The 22,330-nt window shown below is 40.6% G+C and overlaps 2 protein-coding genes across 6 annotated transcripts in view; one reads left to right on the plus strand and one right to left on the minus strand.

Annotated features, from left to right (window-relative positions):
• Window positions 1–17,157, minus strand: LOC141919143 (transmembrane protein 114-like). 4 transcript variants are annotated; one of them, XM_074814167.1, is made up of 7 exons: window positions 16,974–17,157; window positions 15,785–15,865; window positions 6,365–6,502; window positions 3,629–3,709; window positions 3,470–3,553; window positions 968–1,017; window positions 1–31 (listed from the first exon to the last, which is right to left on the minus strand). In XM_074814167.1, exons 1-5 carry the CDS (start codon window positions 17,155–17,157, stop codon window positions 3,477–3,479), a joined length of 561 nt encoding a protein of 186 aa, XP_074670268.1. In that variant the 3' UTR covers window positions 1–31; window positions 968–1,017; window positions 3,470–3,476. The 4 variants fall into 4 exon arrangements, with proteins under 4 accessions (XP_074670268.1, XP_074670267.1, XP_074670265.1 ...); XM_074814166.1 differs by having other exon boundaries at window positions 3,470–3,664; XM_074814164.1 differs by having other exon boundaries at window positions 3,470–3,709.
• Window positions 17,046–22,330, plus strand: part of LOC141919141 (methyltransferase-like protein 22) — a 25,285-nt gene continuing 20,000 nt past the window's right edge. The window contains exons 1-2 of one of the 2 annotated variants that reach the window (XM_074814161.1): window positions 17,046–17,145; window positions 17,762–18,058. The gene's annotated coding sequence lies outside the window, so the exon portion shown is untranslated. Of the gene's footprint in view, window positions 17,146–17,692; window positions 18,059–22,330 lie in introns of those variants that run through there. The other variant, XM_074814163.1, reaches the window with a different exon arrangement.

A 22,330-nucleotide genomic window follows, 5' to 3' on the forward strand; every position in this document is an offset into this window, starting at 1 on the left:
AATGGACAGAGCATGTCCCGTCGCCATCCTTCTAAATTTGGAGGAAGGATATTATGAAACATGTGTGTCTGCATAGTCAGTCAGGTCTATTGGCCTTGGATCAGTGATCAACAAACGTATGGAGCTACTTTAACTGAAGCTGTGTCTGAACCAACAATGTCCCCTCGGACATCAGAGGCGGGTAGACAGACACATCCAAGCTGCCCTGCAGGAGCCAGCTCAGGAACAGCACAGACCCAGACTGAATCCTTGTGGTTTCATATCTACGTTATATTCACCAGCATCTCCCCTAATGTCTTGTATATCTGCAGGATTCTGTATATCCTCAAGGATGCCTTTGATTTCCCCTATCCTTCTTTGCCATCCCTTGAGGAAGCCTTTACATTAGTGACTATATTGGCCAGTAGCTCTGTGCACTACCCGCTCAAGACAGTACTGCTCTGCTCAGTACATCTGTTTTGCTTCACTTTAAATGCGGCCAATTACCTATGAGTTTGCAATTCACCAGAAAGTAATGGTAACAGTCAGCGTCCTCATCTCAGTAACACATTTTGGGGAAAATACAGCAAAGAACTGGCTATTAAATAAACATTAGTTTCAGTAAGAGGAAGAACCTGATAAGGTCACTTGTATCAAATTACATAAATGTCCTTTCTAGGATGTTTTCTCTTTCTAGCATAATTCTTCAAAACATTCAAGGCTTATTTGACAATTCCAAACCGTCTTTTTTTCTTTGTATTCAGAAGGAATTTCCGAGAAATTCAGGGGTTATACAAATATTCAGGAGCAGAAGATACTCTTTATTACCATTGTGCCAGATATTGCAGGAGGACAGAATGAGAAATTTAGGAAAGCTATTGAAATGAGAACTGCTCTAATTCAATAACAGATTCATTGGCTTTCTAATTAGGTTTGATCACTTGAGTATTTTATATTGTAGCTGCATAAGTATCTTATAAATACCTACCACATGTGACACAGGCACTTCAAAAGCATCATATAAACTGTAGAATAGATCTGCAGAAAAAGTTAAATAAAAATATATATCTTAGTTCTTCCCTGTCTTGATAAATAATTCCCAGCTCTGAGATGTCATTTTATTTAATTTTACAACATTCAAAACCACTGTAAAATAACATCTGTGATAAATATTCAAAAATAACTCAGATTATATTTTACTGTTACAGCTTACAGTAATGTCTGAGTACCATCATACAAATTGTATTATAAATAGCTTCACCAGCACCAAACCATAGAAATATTACATTTTACATAATTCACTTAAGCACATGGAATTTTGGCTACAAAGGATTTATTTCTTACTCTTCTTATAGAGCTGATTTGGTATGCTTCAACTTGGAAAATAACTCAATTACGTAGTCCCAACATAAGGCAACATGAAAAATATGTGAAAACCAATGTGGGAGCAAACGAGAATTACCAAATTGTACTGGCTATTCACAGAATTTCTAGTGCTCAGTCTATTCAGGATTTCTAGCCTTATTTCATTCTGATAACAAGCAAGGTCTGCCAACTAAGGTCTTAGACGGGGATTCAGAAACTCTGGTTTCATGTGACCTTGGACAGATTTCTGCCTCAGTTCTCCATTCACAGCATGGTAGTAATAATATTTCCTTCTATCTCCAAAGACTGAAAGCTCTCGGAAGCTCCCTGACACTATTTTTTGTAAAGTAATTGGTAGTGTGGGACTAAGACTAGAGCTGAGCTCAGTAAATGTGCAATCTTTAACACAAGACACAATGATAAAATTGTTCTGATATTTAACAGAGGTAGGTAAATGATGCCCTTTGCACTACTGGAGAAAGTACAAGGGACTTGCCCAACGACACAGTGTGCCTTGCTGACACAGCTCCTGAGCCACAGTCTTGAACTGTAATATGCTGAAGTCCTCCAGAAATACATGATCTAACAGAAATGTAGTAGAGCTGTTAACACATTCAAGTCTTTATTCAAAGCCACAGCAGTCAGGGGAAAATTTCTTCATTAACTTCAGTGGGCACTGAAGCAAATTTTCTGCTAAACCCAGAGGAAAAACTAATAAAGAAAAACTAGATTGCTTGGCACCTAAGATGAAATTCAGGTATCCTGTCTGTTCAGTTTTACTCAGCAGTTTTCAGCACAAGTTAAACATATTCTATCACAAAGCATTTGCACGAATTTCATGAAAAGGAAGCATCATCAAAATTGGTAAGTAAAAACTGCGAAATGCATCAGATACATCTTCTGCATTACAGAACTGAAAAAGCAGCTAGTAACAACGTGAAAGAGGTAAGTATGTAGCCTGAGCATCTGACAGACTGGGGCTGGCTACAGTAGCTAGTTAAAACATCTGGAAAAGCGGCTGTATCTTTCTCTTGCAGTACACTCACCATTGCACCACACTTGAGAGCTTCACCATCATAGTCACTACTGTCTGCAGAGAACTAACATCAAGTCATTCACAGTATCTATGACCTATATCTTTTCATTTTAACACAGCACCAAAGCACATTTTTAGAAAGTTAGGAACGAAAACATGATGCTATGTCTCTTCTTAGACATTACATATCGATTACATGGATTAGGCTTCTGGGCTTCTCTGGTTTCTCAAATCATCCCATTTTTCTGTGTTGTCACAAAGAAATAGTGTGATTGTGGTACAGGAGAAAGGATGGACTCTTTGGGGAGACATGAGGGAAAGAAAGATCCTATACCGAAAGTGTACACCACGGTAAAGATTAATATTCACCTCACTTAGATGCCCTAGTGTTGGGAATTATCACTGAAGTTCTCCAAATACTCTGAAGTTCTTCCTATTCTAGATCTTTATTTTCTACTTCACTTTGTGCAACAAAGCCATGTTAAGTATGCAATATTAACTGAGGATATTTACGCCTCACAGTCTTTCCCTGGATTCAGGTGTATAGATATCATATATCCCTATGGTGCTCCAAAGGCAGCAGGAAGATCACACTACCTACCACAAAGCAGCCATCTCGGAGCAGCGCTGCTGGTGGAGGCTGCCAGCACGACTGGAATCCTGGGCATACTTATCAGGAGTCTCAGAGGAGAAACCAAAAGCTAAGTGGACTGTGCATACTGGCCTGCAAGGTACTCCAAGGCACTTTGCTGGAACAGCAGAAAGGAGAAAAGAAAGCAAGAAAACTGCCTTGGTCTAAACAATGAATGGAGATGTCTTATGAGCTGCCAGCCGAAATTATTTTGGAAACACTAACACTACAGTGTACTTTCTTCTAAAGTCAGAAGGGATTCCTTATTGACAACACCTGAAATGTTTTACCGATTTATCAGCATCTTTGTGTTTTATAGCTAACTGTGAGGAAAAACGTTTAAGGCAGCTGAGAAAATACTCAGTCAGAGCCTTGCCACTTTTATTACCCCTACTGACCAGATGGACCAAGCAATGCACATTTTCAGGCTCGGCGGGGTTCTGTTGTTGCAATGATACCTGTTGATCACAACACCTGCTCACGTTGCCGCTTCAGACCCACAACTCTTGCTGCCAGGAGAAACACAGCCCCGGTGAGCACTTCTGTGACAAAGGAGACCCAAACGAGTGCCAGCGACCAGCCAAACCTGATGTCAATTTCTACCAGAAGATCCTTACTCCTCAGGAGGCAGAGAGCTTCTTCGAAGGCAGCAGCTGAATATGCAATATAGACACTGATCCCAGTAAGTGTAACAAGAGCTGAGAAAGAAAAACATATTCAGCTAGTTAGCATCCACTGCAGAAATTAAAAATAATTAATTGGATATCTCTTAGAGCTTCTTTGCCACTCCTTCCTATCTACCCAGGCCAGATTACTGGTTAGCCTCTCTTCACCTTTGAAATCTAGTTGAGGCTGGTTTTGGGGAAGGCTGAGAGGGAAGTAAAGGGAGGGTTATTTCTGTCCACTGAGTTTAACATGTTCTCACTATTAAATACTGAATTAAAACATATAGCAGCAAGCCTCCTACAATAAAAATCTAGTCATGTCTTTTACAGATATCTAATGCATGCACGTCTGTTTTTAATACTGTATTATAATGCATCCTAATTTCTCACTGCTGTGCGCTACATACAGTTGTCTACCTCTATGCAAGAAAGCCTGCGGAGACAGAGAATTCTTGCATTTCAGGTCAGTGACCTGAATTTAGGCTGTTTTCTAATTTTGAGTATTGTAAGCTTTGAGTGTTCAATGTATATGGGTTAGTCTTTACTGTCACCTCCCATCAAGTGTGGTGGAGCCATGACTATTCATGACTTCCAAATAATTAAGCCAAAGACATCCTTGGAGCAGACTAAAAATAAATTAATAAAGGCACTCAAACATGAAGCCAGATGTTTTCAGAATGAAAGGACTGTACAGAAGCTAGCAAACTTAGAGAATGACACATCTAGCACAAGTACATGCTACATCCTGGGCCTGGCATCTATGTCACTCAAAGGATGTATGCTAAACTAAAGCCATAACTTTACTGGATCAGTGGCAGGAAAGATGTGACAGAAAGGCCCAGCAGTCCAGGGAAGGTAGATACTGCAACACTTGTAGGACAAGTCTTATCTGATTCTGAGGGAGAAAAATTTTGGTCTGGCTTTCTGTTAAATCACAGTGTAAGTCTAGATGAGGCTTCATTTTTGCTAGAAAGACAAGTTTGAGTAGAGGCACACCAAGACAGAAGAGTATTGGGTTATCCAACAGTCAAAATTTTAACGATGCTATGATGCCTGTACCTTATTCTAGTCCCCTGCAAGGGTGGGGAAAATATTTACTTTGTACCTTTTGCCAGCAGAAATGGAAATGACTGTTTTGATGACATTTTCAACAAGGTATGCCAAGTTCTATTATTCCCCTTAAATGTGGCTGCATTTCAAAAGAATGGGGAAGCATATAGGATGTCCTGGGATGTGGAACACATCAGCTCTGGTATTTTCAAAAAAACCCAGGCTTCTGGAATTCCATCATAAAGTATTTCTTTCTGTTGAGATAGAACTATCTAATCAATACCAAACTTCACAAACTGTAATATTCTATAAAACTGTGCATGGCCGTTACATAGCTGAAACAGCTGAACAATATTGCCTGAGCAGGAGGAGGGTCTGGTCTCACACCAGAGGCCACCCTGCAGTCTGTTCATGCTGTCCTGGGAAACAGCACTAGTTGCATCTTCAGAACATATTCAAGCACCCCTCTCCTAATATTGTCTTTGTGTTTCCTTTCCCTCTTTGCAACTCCAAGTGTCTTAGAAGGACACAGTTCTCCACTCCTCAGCAGGATAATCATGCTTTGCACTTCACAGCTTTTCATCTTTCACTTACTATTTGGAGTAGTTTTTGAATAGCCTGAGCCTTTTTAGTGAATACAGCTTTCTGATGTTCTAAGGAAATAGAACTTTTTTTTTTTCAGAAGAAAAGCATAATGGGGGATGGTTGGTCTTTGTAAGAGCATTTCAGACTAAAAAGGTCAGACAAGACTTTGAGACAGCAGCATTTGCTTCCAGCAATCTCTTAGCATTCTCTTCTTAGAAACAGGACTGTATGATCAGGTGATGAGGGCCAAAACTGAGCATCCCCTTTTCTCTTGGGGAAAATTTATTTCAAGTTACGTTGTGAAACAGTACTGAAAATCTATTTGGAGAAGAAAATTAAAATGGATTTAAACCCAGCTTTCCTACTTTGACAGAATGTTTTTCTTTTTAATTCATAAATTACTTTCTAAAACACAGAGATATTGGTTACAGCAAAAACAATAGAAAACAAAATGTAAAAGAATTTTACTAGCTTCAAATTCAAATGTTACACTCCAACTAAAATAACTCTTTGGGGTTACCTTTTGTGACCCACAGTTTGGGGACACCACTCCAGTTCAAAACTAACAGTGAAGCTAACCCAGGAACGCTTAGCAAAACCCTTTTCAGGAACTCAACGCAAATGCCTTTGAAAAAATGACAGTTTTATTAATAGTTTTAAGATCTGTGCAAGGCTATTGAACCCTATGCTTTACTAATTCCAGAGTCACTTCTCCATTACTTCATTACCCAGCCTGTAAAGAATTTGGGCACTGTGCTGAGAAGGTATTAAATCTTTTGTGTTAATGGCAGGGCAAATACATTGTGTTCAAAGTGTGACTCACTCCACAAGGATGTATGGTTGTGTGTGATTATCTGTCTTTCCTGACTCTAAGTGGCAATTTTCTATTCCAGAATCCCGTCAGGAGCTGAGCAGACACCAAGTGAATGAACACCAGCATTATTCTGAAAGCAAACTCTTGCTTAGCTTTTTTCCCCTGGAAGACAGTGTGATGTTTCCCAGATATAATCTCTTATTATTTAAAACAGTTAAGATGGGAGTTTGATATAGTACCTCCAAAAAGAAAAAGCAGTCCCGTCATTAGAAGCAGTAGGTAGGCCCTGGCAAGAATACTGATGAATCCAGTCATTCCTCCAAAAATCATCAATATCAGGCTGAGAGGCATCAGGATGACAAATGTTCCATGCATGTCTGAAGAAAAATTAAGAATGTTAATATTTTAAAATTTCGTTATGGTGTCATTGGATGTACTAATAGTGTGCAAAGCCCCTGATCAGGATCAAAGCCTTATTCTGTGTTGCACAAACAAGGAGTTGGATTTTCAGGCAGGACAAATATATGGTACGGAGAAAAAGGTAACGTACAGAGAAAGCCCTTCACAGGATCACAGCCTGTGTTTCAAACAGAGACCACAAATATGAAGGATATGTCTACCTGGATATACTTAAGCAATTAAACTGCTCTCAGATATTAAGCCTAGCTGGATAACAGGTGATGCACTGCAAATCAGGCAGTCACTGACAACCTCAATAAAAAGTAGACCTAGTTATCTGAATCGTACAGATCACAGAGAGAGGCATTGTTCTATTTGGGTGGTGAGATCTAGCAGATGCTTTGGTTAAATGTTTTCTTTTCTGTCACATGTCCTCTGCTGAACTGATCTAGTAAATTGTTGACCTTTTCCTTTGTTGCAGCCAACCATCAGCTAGAGGTAAATTTTCCCATCCAGCTCTGATTCTCTGTCTGTCATTGTTTTCTACAGCAGCTTCACTAAGTACATTAACCTATCCTGGTTGCTTCCTTCCATGCTAAATGTTTTACATTAGTCTTTCTTGATCCCTATAACATTTTAATGGCTGGGTAAACAGAGGGTTGCTATGTATTTTTTCATACCACACTGTTTTTTCCATCATAAACCATCTTTGTGTCATTGTTCCCTCTCACGCAATCTACCCACAACCTTCAACCCAAACTTTACTAGAATAACCAAAAAAAAAGTAATTCCAGCTTCCAGTATCAATTTATTTCATACCCGAGTGAAGTGCAGAGTTACTGGGAAAGGAAAACTTAATATCCATTTTCTGAAGGGCTCTAGGCTTCAGTGTCATTTAATTTCACTGAGGAACAACAATGCACCATTAGTTGGTGCCCAAGAAAAAGGGGTCAGTTAAAAGATCAGTTTGCGTGTGATCAGATGATCAATTTTTTTAAGCCACTGTAACTGCCCACTGAATTGGAGGTATTCCACCTGCTACTGGCTGGGGATCCAGCTTGTCCTCTTCAATATCATTATAAAGATAAGACACAATCACGTACATATCTCTGTTCAGCTCTAGAACCTTGGAAGGTTAGGAAGAGTCTGCATGGGATGCAGGCAGACACTGTTAATTTCTTGAGTGGAATGTGGTTTCAAGACATAACTATTTGTTTTGTGTAGTACAGAACATGCTCACAAGGAAAAATACGGCAAATGACAAAGTTTTGGGAGGTGGCTCAATTGTTCTTCCATTTCTGTTTATTTACACTGGTATTATATTCTCATATTTAGTCCCACACATGCCTGCATCAGGATCAGCTGATGCTCAGAAAGCAGGAATTCAGCATTCTGCATTGAAGGGAGCACTTTCTCTCCTTGCTTCTAAACCTGAGGATACTCCCTAGGCTTTCCTTCAGCAAAGCTAGCCATGGCTGCCATTGCTGGCTAAGAAACCCAGACATATAGCAACTCTCAGATGCTAACAGTCAAATCAGTCTTCAGCTTACTGCATATAAACCAGCATGTCAAAACTGTTTGCAAATCTTAGTTGAATACCAAGAGGAGAAATAGCCTTGGAACTTAGGTCAGGAGTTTTATATAGTTAGAAGTGGTTGTCAGGGATGTGATGCAACATGATGTGACAGAATAGATATTTGGCACACAATTTAGTTCTTATATTCTACAGAGGCAGCAGGAACAGGCTAGTCTTCTGCCCCATTTGTGCTTCCTGAGGGTATTAGGCCTGATTTTTATTCTCCACCATTTTGATATCCATGTGTCCTCTTAGATCTGGTCTTGCATGTAAGAGGTGAAAAGGCCTTGGAGGGGGGATAAAATCTGATGCCATTAACATTTTAAAAGTAAGAATGTAAGAATGGTGCAACTCTGTCCTCAGACCTGGCTTTCCTGGGAGGGAAGAATCATAAACAAGTTCACTACTGGGCCTGTGCTTTGTGATTTTCCAGGTGTCATTCACCAGTCAAAGCTGCTGCTAACAAACTATACGTCAGGACAGTACCACTAACAGCTGCTATTTCTTTGACTTTCCTTTTCATGGTGGATTTCAGCTATTGCAGCTAGGAGTGTAACCTTACCCAGGACAAGTGCAGGTGAAGAAGATAAGGCTCTGAATGTAACCTTTTGAAGCACAGGGAAAACAAATCCATACCAGAGTATTCTCCTGGGGAGTGCCATAGATTATATTAATGAACTGTGACAGTTGCATGCAATATCAGAATAACTCTGATTTTCATGCCACCTTCAGTGAAAATACAGGTTTTAGGGATATCCCAGCCGAAACCCACAAATTCCACTGTGACAGCCTTACTTTTCCTACACACAGCTGGGATCACATTTCTCATGAATCACCTGCAGCTTTTCAAAAATCAAATATTTAATGGACTGTATTTGGTTAAACGTTACTTTTATCACCTCCAGTGTTCTAGTTCAATACCTAATACCCATTTGTCCTTCTTCTATGAAATCTGCAACTGCCTGGGAAACTTATTCTAAAATGCTGCCATGGAAACCACTCAGGAATCTGAATTCGTGCCGTCTGGCCTATGGTATTATGCCATTATAGTCCTTGATTAGAGGGACAGAATTAGTTTATAGAAGGGCACGACTTAAAATATCTTACTGTGTTTTTGTCTTCAGTAATCATCTGTGAAAGAACGTAAAACATTATTATTACAGTCACTGTAGTGTTTTTTAGGTTGTGTTGAAATACATATCTATAAATTATGTATTATAACTGTCTTCATTTTGATGAAATTAATCTAGTATTGAAAAAAACCCAACAACCTAAGCATTTTGTTCAAGAGGTATGTGCACCTTCCTGTAAAACAGAATTCAGTTTCCCACACCTACTTCTCAACAGCCAAGTTCCCTGTCAAGTCCAATATGAAAGACCCAACAGTTTAATCTTGAAAATACTGAAACAAGCTGATGAACATTTAAAAAAAAAACATTTTTTTTTGTAGAAAAACATACTTTAATTACTTGATCTGAGTTAATGAAGTTTTACACCAGCTAGACAACGTTGTTTTACTAGAGGACTGACCAAATATTTGTAAGAATGACATCTGCACTGTGTGTCCAGATCTGTGAATCTGGCAGACATTTCTACGCTACCACCCAACACAGTTGTTGATGAGTTGTTTGTAACACAAATCCGTGAAATGAACTAGAAAAACTGAATGGTTTCAAAAGTAACCAACTGCAGGTCTAACAGTCTTGTTAGACATTTCCTGTTAACATGCTGGAGCTTAATTATTTCAAACTAACTTTGGATTCATTTGCACAGCTTATTATAGCAAATAGTCTCTAGAAATCTGTAATAGTCACCTCATCAGAAATACTCCAAATGGCAGCAGCTCAGAAGAGCTTAATTAAGGATCTGTTTATCTTCCCCAGCAGTAACTAAATAGCCAGTTAGAAAGACAAAAGCCTCTAGCTGAAACAGAATGCTGGCAGTCACTAAAACCAGTGGGGCCGCTCTGGAAGGCTACTTGGCAAAGCCAGGAACAAACTGCACTCAGAAAGACTGACCCTCTTGCAAGGAAGGAAGGAAACAACTTAGGGAAACAACGAGCAACAGAAAAGAACTGCTGTCGTTGGCTAAATGTGAGATTTCTGGGCTTGAACCCCAGGGACATGAAGGCCTGGATTCCCTCCTGTTCAGTAGAGAAAAGATGATGGTGGAGGAGAGCTCACAGGATTAGGGTACCCCAGGATAAACAGTTGAGCTCTGGACTTTGTGTTACATGTTTTGGCTTTGTGCTCTTCTCATGCAACAAGTCTCTGAGCTAAACTGGAAGACAAATTGCAGGTAGTAGAAATAAAATGATGCTAGACTTGGTACAGGTAGGCACTGACTAAAACCTTCAATACTAGGAATGGATGGAATGAGAAACGTAAGCAATGCACTGTGGTTCACGTTCTATTGCTACAATACCAATGAATTTGAAAATGAGAACATTCATCAGAAGTTGTCACTCATTAGGTCTCAGCTGCAATGATGCTAAAGTTATCTCGAATTTCTGTATACATTTATTGTAATATCTACTGTAAGTACTGAAGTAAATGTCCACTGGAACCTCTGCACTGCACTGTTGCTCAGAAACACAGCAGGTCCGTTTAGGTACACACCTACTGTATCAATTAAGTTAGAATTTCTATATACATCATTTGGGTCTTATTTCACTTGGCCTCTGAACTGGCTCTTGCCAGGTATTCCTGCACCAGCTGTTTCCTTCTGTTAAAACTAAAAGGAAAAACTGTGAAGAACTGTAAAACCCTCCGGAAAAAATGTAACGGCAGCCAAAGAATAAGGCATTCTGGGATTATAACATTATAATAATGTAACTCAGTAAAAATGAAGCAGGCCCATAGAGTGGGGTGAAGTGTGAGAGCAGCTGCTTAGTGACTGTTACAGGGTCCACATGCTGTAAAGAAATACAGTCTAGTTTAACAGTACTATTAAACTAATTTTTTTTGAGGAAGAAACCAAAGCATCTGTTCCATTATAACAACTGAGAGGTATCAGTAGCTGCCCCTATTGCAAAGATTGTTTCCCTGCAGGAAGCACTAACTTGCTTGCAGCCTCATGGTTCCAGCCACACTGATGTCTAAAAAGAAAAGATAAAAATACTCTGGGGAGAATAATTTAAGCAGTTGTGCATGGGCAGCTGCACACTCCAGTCTTGGGTTTATAACAAGAAAGATACTTTCTTCCAGCCATATGTAAGTGAAAACCACATCTTCTGGATGGCTCGGGAATAGAGGAGAGCACTAAAAAGTGACTTGTAACAGGAAATCAATGACTGGCCATGCTGTTCATGTTACTAACAAAAAATCAGAATTGTCAGAGGCTTAATCATACCTTGTAGGTATCTTATGCAGCTGGTTTGTGTCAGGGGCAAACCAGGCAGCCATTAAGAAATAACAGTAGTTCCTCTCACATTGTTTTTCATAACACTAACCCCAGCTCTGCAGTGTAGATGGGATCCTGCACCAGTCTGGGGTGCAAAACTAAGATTCCAGAGAAATTATCTGTTTTGTAATTTTGCATCTGTTTGCATCTTTGGACCAAAATGGCATCTTACATTTTGTCCAAATAACATGTTATAGATGTTGCTTTGATGTGCCAAAAGGAAAAAAAAAAAAAAAAAAAAAGAAAAAAAAGAGAAAAAAAAAAGCAGCTTTGTGGCAATTTGGTTTTAAACTATAAGAGGAGGGGGAGAAGGCAGACCAAAAAAATCTCCACATTTTAACAAATTTCACCATGCTTTGAAAAAACCTTAGCCACAGCTTTCTAGGATCAGCAAATCATACAGCATTTAGTTCAGAAGAATGCAGATGGAAGTAATTTTTGTGTTACCAAGCAGGGGTCACCATCCAGCTGTAACTTAAGACACATAGGAACAGGTTACTCGCGTTTCCAAAAAGAAAAGCTGGTAGAAGAGTTTTGACAGGATACATTAGTATCCAGCAAACACATTACTTCCTTCTTTTGACAGCTCATCTGTCCTGCAAGAAGTACTTAAACCAAGTCCAGAGTACAAACTGATTTTGATAAGAAATATTTACGAAATTGTTCATTTTGAAACAATTACACTGGTGCTGTCTTTAGCTAAATCTATACTGGTATTTACTAATTATTAACAATACAGACTTTGGTAAATGAAAAATATTTATATTACAAGAATGCCCAAGAGTAACCTTTCCCCAGTGTAACTTGTTGGTTTTTGGAGGGTTTTTTGGAAAGAAATTATTTTACAAAGCTGCAACTCTTTGGGAAAAATTTTCAGTCAACTAAACACAGCCATTCCTTCTATGCACCAACTTCCCTCTCTCTGTATGTGACCCTCAATATTTAGATGTGATTTTGAATGTTATGTTTCTTCTACTGCAAAATGGCAAGAACTCCTGATGTAGCTTCCGTTGAAGTCAGAGTGACATCCTTCTTTTACCATTTTAGTGAGAGATGGATTCAGCTCATCATGAAAAAAAAGTTGTTCTTTCTGCTTGTCTCCCGTAGCTGGCACAGGAGAATGCATGGCAAGACAAGATTTCTGGGGTGTCTTTGCTGACAGATTTCAGCTTTAAAGGTGACTTTCAGAGGACTAGCTTTAATGCTAATGACCAAGAGACCCTAATAACTGTCTAAATTGTGAAAAGTGACTCTTTCTTTTTAATCCTGTATGGGACAGAGGAAAATGTACATCTCTAGTAAAAAGCTTTTTTTTAAATGCAGAAATTTCAGAAAAGCTAGTGGTAGGTAGTCTAGTGGTATATTTCTTTAGGCAGTGGCTGACATTTTAAACAAACATATAACCATGCCATAATGTGATATGTGGTAGGAAAATATTTCATACATTGTGGGTTTGAGGGAGAGAGAGGGAATATGCCATATGTTCAGCTGGAGGGAGTGGTAAGAAAAGAAATGGAAGCTTAATGTACAGGAGAAGGCATGCTTGTGTCTAATCCATTAGAGAAACTGCTCTAGAGTACTCCCGTGATGTGAAATACATCATACTGATCTCAGGCTTAACAAGACCTAGGTTGATTGCCTGAGTAATATTGCTGGTAGCACAGAACTTTAATTTGTACGCCCAATTCTTTCAATTTGCCAGGAGCTTTATTTGAAGTACGCAATAAGCCTAAAAGGAACCTGCTGGGGATGAATAGGAGAGAGATTGGAAATGCGGAGGGAGGGAATGTGAAGCCTTTTCATTCTCTACTGAAGGCTTCTGTTTCCACTAAGACCCAGCTCTTTGCACTCAGGTATAGACTTTCTCACATCTTCTGGGCACTTGTGTCTAGTTAAGACATGCCAGGAAGAGTATGGGAACTCTGAAGAATGGGGGACGGGATTCCCAATCTGTTACTTAAGTGCCTAGATTAGGACGCAGCCCTTCTAAATCTTTTTAGGAAAAATTGGCAAGAAATATGTTTGATGTTGCCAGAGCTCCTGAAATTCAGTCTGCCAATCAGACAGTGAGAAATACGGGTGTACAGCTAGACAGAATGAGATTAATTCCATGTGAATGTGCCTCACACAGACACCTGCACAGGCACACACAGAGAAAAAAATTATTTTTTGAAGTAACTGATTAAAGCTGTGCAATTAGCCTGTTTGCCCCATATAGCAACACATGAAGAAATTAGTGTAACCACACTGCAATCCACAATCCCAGAATTGTCCTCTAAAATTCTAGTTAAAATGTGTTGTAGATGAAGATGAAGGTTTGCCCTGATCTGTCTAAATATGATTCAGTGACAACAGTCAGAAAATATTTAAGACAGAAGTGCAAGGCTGAAGTAGAAGGTAATATGCCAGTATTTAACAAACCTAGATGTCACTTAGAAATATCTGTATTTCCTAGAAGTAAGAAGTACCGACATGGCAGTTCCTATGTTCAGCTTCTGTTGCTGTAGTTCTGTAGCCTCACCACACTGAAACTGCATTGAAGCTGGACATCTAAAATATCAAAAAAGTTCACTCTGTAAGGCATTCTAATCAAACCTAGTAGGTTCTTTCAACGAAAGTATCTTTGATTTCTTACCTCATCATTTTTAGGCAGACTATGCTGGCTTATAATAAAATCTGCAAGTGTCTTGCAGACCTGAAGGAACCTAAAAATAGTATTTGATATGAGTGAGAGAGAAAAAATTTCTCTGAGGCTCTGAAGAGTCTGTAAACATAGTTATGAATCCAATTTTTACTCATATTTTACTCATATGAACTGTTTTCTAACCCTTCATGTCTACCAAAGAGCTGTCCTTTGTTTCCAAGCCAACATCATTTCTATAACCAAGAGCTCTGTATAATCTCTGCTTTTGTTTTTGCAGAATTCAGCTTTATTGAAGAGCTGTAATCTAAAATCTCCTCACCTGAGAAAAATTACAGATGTATCTTTTGCAAATATGAACACAACTTTTGAAATGCTAATAATTTTATTCTGAAATTTTAGACTATCCCCAACATAAATGGTTGAGGTGTCCACACTTAAGATGTGATCAGTCTGGTTAGGTTCAATTAACTTTGAACCCTCAAAGGCTAAGTGATCCAGCAGACAATCATTTTCACTGATCCTCACAGTTTTCAGCAGCATCAAGCAGCTAAGGTCCTTTGTCTTAAGCAAGGAAGATTAATGAAATAGCACCTTTCAATCTGAAAGCACAGAGAGACAATCTGTGCTGTTAGTCTTGAACCTGCCAACATGTTTATACAGCTGTTTCAGTAGCCCACTGGGATCTTATTCCTACCTTAACTTTCCAGTTACTGTTGCGACACAGCTACATTACCACTAGCACCTCATAGGCTTACTTCACCTTATTTGCTGCACTTTCAGCTGTATCATGAGATGCTGCTCCAAGAGACTAAAGACACTCCAAGCCTCTCTGAAGGATTGCTCAGGGAAATGGCCGGTTTTGAGGGAAAAAGTACCATTTTAAGGCACAGGACAAATGCCTGTATTCTGCTTGCAAGGGTAAAGCAGCCAGAGTCAAGAGGGGTAGGCAGATAAAAAAATTTTAAAAAGCAAGCTCATATACAAGTGTGTATGAATGGAGCATTGTGCAGAATATGATGCAAAGAAGATAAATCATCTTCTAGGAGAAGCCTAAAAGTATTTGAAAATGTTTGGTTTGGACCTTCTGAAAACATTCTGACATTGACAAATGAATCTAAAGAAAAAGAAGTAAATATCAACCAACACAGTTAGAAACTTAATCTTTTTGAACATGATGTTCTTCAAAGACTTTGAACACTGGTTTTAGTCATTATTTTCTTAAATTCCCACATACTTAAGGTTTTTTTCAGTGCAAAGAATCCCACTGAAAGGGTAGACAAGTAGGTGTCTTAGTTTAAGATTAGTTTAAATGTGTGCCTAGCATTTTCAGTGATCAAACTCTTTCGAGGGGATTTTGAACATTTTTGCCTTTTATTTTTAACAACTGTGTAACTTCCTGAGCCATTCCAGGCAGAAACATCTTGCTCCTGTGGAAGAAATTAGCTGAACTTGACATCAAATAGATGGTTATTTCAACAGTAATCCCAATTAAAGACCACATGCAGTGACAAATATTGCACAGAAGCAGAGTCAAAACACTCAGAGCTCCCCTTCTGAATCAGAAATGGGACCTTGGAAGTGGCCAAGGAGGGAGGGAAGGGTGGATGGAAGTACAGAAATAATAGAAAAGTTACTCACACAAAAGCTGTCTGTGTGAATCGGTGATGTTTGCATTCTCATGCCAGAAGGGGTTTATCAAAGGGTAACATTCGCTCCTCACTAACAGAGAAGGGAAAAAACAAATAGAAAAAAATACACTATAGTATCTTATTACAATATATGCTCTTTTTTGTGTGCGTGTACATATAATTCATATAATGTTATCTGCTTTTAAAACAGTCATTCCTAGGTAGGGAAGGAAAGGAGGGGATTTTCAGTACCCAGCGTTGGCCAAGTTCTGCTCCCATGGTTCTGTCCACTGAAGTCAAGAGGGAAACAGCTGCTTATTTCAGCGGGGCTCAGGGTACAGCAAAGGGGAGAATTCCTCTAACCTGCTCCTTTCTCCCCTGCAAACAACATCCTTTCTTGCCTGTGATGAACAATACTGACTCCTTATTTTTAATGGTGGAATCAAAACCAAAAGTAATATGTCTGGCACACAAATTAAACTAAATGGGGAAAATCCTATTATATCCACAGAGGATTTATGGATCTTTCATTAAAATCCAGAACTGTGAAATACCAAGCAAGACCAAATGCAATACAACTACTGGGTGAACTTGGTGAGTCTTTAGTCACTTACCTGTAGTTAGTATGGGATTGAGTTAATTTTATTTGTATTATTTATAGAAGATATACATTTCAAATAATAATAATATTTCTATTGATATCATTTGTAGTAATATTACGTACATATATAAACTATATATAGTTTAATGTTATTTATAGTTACATTCTTTATATTATTATCTATCATTTGGACGGCTTTAGCCCAGAACTTTCGCCCCTTAATTCCTCCTGAGTCAAATGAAAAGACATCTCTTTCCTTCTAAATAGTTAACGTTTATTAAATTATTTTGCGTTAAAAGTTAATGCAAAAATTGGGTTACAGCAGCGGAAGATTCGCTGTCCGTCCCCTCTGGCAAGCCCCGCCAATGGCCGGCCCGCACCGGCAGGGCCGCGGGCGGCTCTTCCCAAGGCGCAGAGCCAGGACAAGGCGCCGCCGCGCCCGCCGGCCCCGGGCCCCCGCTCCCGCCCCGCAGCGGCCGCCCCCCGCCGGCGCTGCCCCCGCCGCCCCCGCCCGGTCCCGGCCCGGAGCCGCCGCCCCCCGCCGCGGGCGGTCACGCGTGGGGCGGGCAGGGGCAGCGCTGCCCGGCGGGACACTCACCGCGGCAGGTCCGCCACAGCCCCGAGTGCGAGCTGAGCGCGTCCGTGCCGTTGCGGGACGTCTCCAGCTTGGAGGCATCGATGATGTACCAGAAGTCCGTGGCGATGGCCACCACGAGGAAGACGAAGCTCGAAACTCCCACCAGGGCCACGACGAGGGAGAGGGCGCCCAGGTTAACCCTCATCCCGCCGCCCCGCCTCACGCAGACCCAGCGGTCGCGCCCGCGGCGTCTCCACAGCGGCCGCGCGACGCTGCCGCCGCGCCTCGCCGGGCCGGGCCGGGCCGGGCCAGCGGCGCCCGCCGCAGGTTGCCCGCCTCGAGCCCCGCCCCGCCCGGCGGGCAGCGCTGTCTGCCTCCCTCCGCTCCTCGCCTGCCGCCGGGCGGGGCGGGGGTCCCGCCGCCACACCCCGGCTCCGCGGTGCCGCCGGTTCGCTTTCCCGCCCGGTTCGCTTTCCCGCCCGGCCTCGCTGCCTCCCGGCGGGCTGTGGGCGAGCGCCTGCGGGCGGCGGGGCGCGGAGCCCTGCGCGGCCAGGCGCGGGTAGGGCAGCGCTGGAAGGCGAGGCTGCCGTCCTGGAACGGGGCCCCTGTCAGAGCATACGGGGAGGGGGCACCCGGGCAGCTCAGGCAGCCGCGACACTCTCGGCTGGGCTCACCTCCGAACGACAAAAGCTCCCTTATGCCAAGGGAGCAGAAGCCAAGGTCTGGCGAGCAGTAACAGTGCGGGTGTTCCTACAGCCTTGCTGTTGCCTGTATTTACGAGAGATTTCCTCTTGCTCTTTGCTTTCCAGATGCCGACCTCAAAAGGATAGATTTATCCTAATTTGAAAGGTGGTGTGAGAGAAGGCAGTAGCGTGGCAACTGCTGCCTGATGCAGTCATGTCTGTACCCTGCTCAGGATCATTTTCCTGCCAAAGTATCCCTGATGGAGGCAAGGACACAAGCAGTATTCCCTCCGCCAAAAACCTCAGAAGGACACACGGTTACGTAGTTTCCAAGGGCACATGTGTTCATGTGTGAGTCCCCGACCCCACGCTTCAGCCAGCCTCCTGCTGATCTCAGCCCACTGAAACCTGTCGGATAACAAGGTAAAGGGCACTAACACAACCTTGTTTTTAAATCTGCAGAGCGTTTACTATGGAGTTTTACTGCATCACTTCAGTGGCATAAAGATACAGTGCAGGTAGGGTCAACAGGGCATCTTTTCTTACTTCTAAGTCACTTAAGGCCTTCCAGGGAATTGCTAAGTAACTCCCAGTCATTAAAAACATCATTCTCATTTATTTTCTGGCATGGACACAGGACAGAATGTGTGACATCACTACCCATCCATGGCAACAAGCTATCATGAACCAGTAGGGTTTCAGCAGTAGGATCAGTTAAAAGGAAAATATTCTGAGTGTTTATTTAAACACAGTAATCCTCAGCACTACAGACACATTTTGCTCTGCAAAAGTATCAAAAGGTGTATATTGCTGGGACTGTAATAGTCTTTCCATTCAGAAATACACTGTTAAGCTGCTAGAGAGTTATTCTGAGCTTTTGCCATCTCTTAAATCTCCAAATTCCACTTTTAATATATGAAAGTGCCTGCCTGTGTAGTTTTACAAACTAGGCAGGTGTTACCTCGTTGCAATTGTGATGGTGGGGTGATAGAAGCCCTACAAGGTTTATGAAGCAAGGTGAAATGTTTTGTTACACTAACCGATGCAGTAAGAAAAAACAAATGAGCTTTGGCGCATGAGTCTGAACTGGGACCCCAAGCTTGCCTGTCTTTTCCAACTATCTTTGCAGTCACCTGAAAGTTTTACTTAGCCCCACAAACACTGTGTATTGCACAGTTGTTTTATCAGCTCTCTTCTCATAAATCTAAAGCAGAGGCATTCATACATCAAAACCATCATGCCACTGTAATGATCAGCCATTGTCATCTCCCAATTAAAATCAAGGGAAAACAAAGGGTGTCAAGCTGCAGGAACATTTAATGCAGTTGGGTCCAAGCTGTTAATCAGGTATTAGACAAAAAGCTTACCAGTGATGATCTGTGTCCCAGAGAGTTCTTGTCCTCATCTTGGGGCCCACAAAGTTCTGGACATGTGCTTATTTCTAGCCATCAGGGTATGTGGAGTTCCTTCTAGAATCTGTCTAGACTAACTTTACAGTAAGAAAAGTTAGAGCTTGCTAACCTCTGATCCTTTTGTGACCAGACTCTGATGATAGAAAAGTTTATGTGAAGAATAAATCAAGTCTACATGGTGGTTTGATTTCCACATCAGCATAATCTATTCAGGCATTCATTCTCATGCTGAGGAAAAGTTACTTCCTACAAAGTCAGAAAACTAAAAAAGCAGAGTCCATCAAAACATCTTCATGTATTCATTAGCAAAGGTTTGTAATGAAACGAAATTTCCAATTAACTGAGGTCTCTAAAAAGACCACGAGACTGTGAAAGTTAAACTAGGATTTTCAGCATAAAAGATTCAAAGTTTTAATCTAGATTTATCTTTGTGGAGAAGGAGTAATTCACTTTGCATAGACAGAGTAGGCGTCGGTTAGACCTGCTAACATCAATCTGCTACTCAGAATATCAGAGATAATTCAGAAAATGCTCCCAAAGTTGCAGACAATTAATAGCCCACAGAGTGTGATGCAGCAAAATTAGCAGTCTTCCAGCCTGAGCACAGCAGAGCTTGTGTAAGTAACTTTCACCCTATCCTTTCTGCTTGCAAGATTACTTGTGTGCTGAAGGATTCAGAGGGCATTGTGCTCTGGAAATCACCAGCGTGGCTTCCTGGGACTCTTCCTGGGTAAAATGCATCTATAATATAGTTCCTTCTGAGCTGTTCTGAACCTGCACTGTACTGGTGCAGCAAAGGCTCCAGCCCAGTTACGTTTAATGATATGAGAGCTAAGTCCAAATGAGATCCTTGAAGTAAAGTGAAGTACTATACTACTTGTGTTAATACTGGAAAGGAGTGACTGAAAGCCAGAGAAAGTGATTTGGCACTTTGTGGTCAATCATTCTAAATGGTTTACTGAATATCAGCGCTCAGAGTAGGAAACAGCATGTCATTAATCCTCTTACAAACGCGCTTGCTATCAGCAAAACATCCACCTTCTCTCTGGATTTAACTTCTGTCTGGATTGAAAAGAGCATTTCCTCTCATAGGCCCGGTGTTTGTCTTTTTAAACTGTATAAACTATCCATGTAAGTTCAGTAAGCACGTATACTTTTTAAGACATTCATCAAAACCTTTCTTTTTAAAGAAGACTCTTCTTACAAGATGAATTCCTCAGTTTTCCCCAATGTTTATTTTATTTCATTTCCCCTGCTCTGTTTGCATTTGTGAAAGAGGTGACTGAGTTACTAGAAGTAAATTACATGTAACCTGAGGAAGGGAGGGATTTCCGCAATGTTTACCCTTACAACTGCTGGAAAGTAAAAGCCTGTCAGCATAAATGTGCACCGATGACTGTAATTAGTTACTGCCACAGAAACAAGTACTATCAACACACCTGATATCATTCACAATCTTTTCCTGGGACATAACACATTTTTTCCCCTTGTTTTTTTTTTCATTGACTGAAGAATTACATAGAGAACCAGTTTACCGTTCAGCATTCCAGTAAAGCTAATTGGATTCTGAAATTTATTCTTCTTTTAAACAATTAAAAGATTACAATTACTTCCCCCGTGGCTCTGAAGAGAAAAGCTGAAAGGCAATGTACAATATTACAATTTTCAGATTTGCTGCCCTTTGAAATTACTAGCTTTTGGCTGGTTGATTGGAAGTTTGACCGTTTCTTCTCAGATTTAATCTCTGCATTATGCAGTTATACACGTCCATTTTTTGAACAGCCACAACCTGCAGTGAATTTAAAGGACCAGTCACAATTTATCTCTGACAAGAGATTACGGGGCATAATATCACGGTGTCCTGACTCTTACTCAGTATTACCTGATCTGCCAAAGAAACCCATGGAGTGTAGATATGTCATATTGAATTAAAAGGGAATTACAGAAGGGACATGCCTGAAGTACCCAGCACAGATTATCACAGCCAACTTTGGGGTTTTTTTCAAGTCCTGTTGTAAATTGTTTTGATGGAAAACTAGTTGTTGAGGTTATAGTAGCAGAGATATCTCCTTTTCGGCCAGCCGGCTAGATTATAATCTGTGACCTTACTGCAACAAATTTTAGCAATTTTATTCTAGCAAATTACAGCAACAAAAAATTCTGTAGTAGCATTTATATTTTTGCTTACCATTCACCAGGGAAGCATCTTCCGTCTACACATACACACCACCATCCATTTCTAAATGTAGGTAGAATACTAATCTCTCTACTGCGAAGCTCGCATGGATTGTAAACAATCCACGGTTAGTGTTCAGTTTTCATTTGGATGCCCTGTGATCTTTTTCATGATGTTAAGTGTAAATGTTTTAGTCTCAGGCTTAGTTCCACTGTGATACAGGAATAGCTTTTCTCCAAACCACTTAGGAAGTACACTGCCAAGGATACCTAAGAAGGCTTATTTGAATAAAGTAATTGCTTTTAGATAAAGATTGCAGAACATGCTGTGGAAAAATGAAGAAATACAATTATTGGGCTTTCTGATACAGAAAAGGAGATGACTTTGTGGAGTATTAGAAACAATATTTTTGAATGGCACAAACCAAGTATGTGCTTTTCTTTACAAAGTTCAGGTTCTAACGCTTAACCATGTACAGAGAGGGAAAGTGCTGGGAAGTGAAACGCTTTGTGCAGTAGCTGCTTGTCCCGTTAGCAAGTGCTAGCATTTGATAGGTATAGGAGCATTGGTGAATTCTTTGTGCAAGTGTTCAACTGAAATATTTTATGAACTAGAATTTGTCTTGTGTGTATCTGCTGGAGCTGTAGCTCCTGTAATTCTCTATTCTGGTCATGCCACTAAAAGAAGTTGCAGTTCTATTGAAAAATACCAATCTTTAGGCAAAATCTAATATCATACTATCAGAAACTAACTTTCCTACTCAGTTATATCAAACCTTCCTACTGGAGTCACAAGAACAACGAAAAAGACTACTGTAAGCCATCTGCAGTCACTGATCAAATGCTGCCTTACAGTGCAGCTCAAAACCTTCTTTTCTAATGTTATGCCATGTTAGTTTATATCAGAGTGGTTTCCTAAAGAAAAAAAAATATTGATGTTACTATGGCATGTACGTTGGATATAGACAAAGTTCTGGCAAAGCCATTCTGGCCTTTAGGATTATCTGGCAAAACTATGGTGTGTAATAAGTTACTGCTGCTGCATACAATACAGGCTCGTGTTTTGATGCAAAGAAGGAAAAATATGCCACTAAGTCCTGTAAACTCC

The sequence above is a fragment of the Strix aluco genome, unplaced genomic scaffold, assembly GCF_031877795.1.
Source record: "Strix aluco isolate bStrAlu1 unplaced genomic scaffold, bStrAlu1.hap1 H_1, whole genome shotgun sequence".
Taxonomy (NCBI): Eukaryota; Metazoa; Chordata; class Aves; order Strigiformes; family Strigidae; genus Strix; species Strix aluco.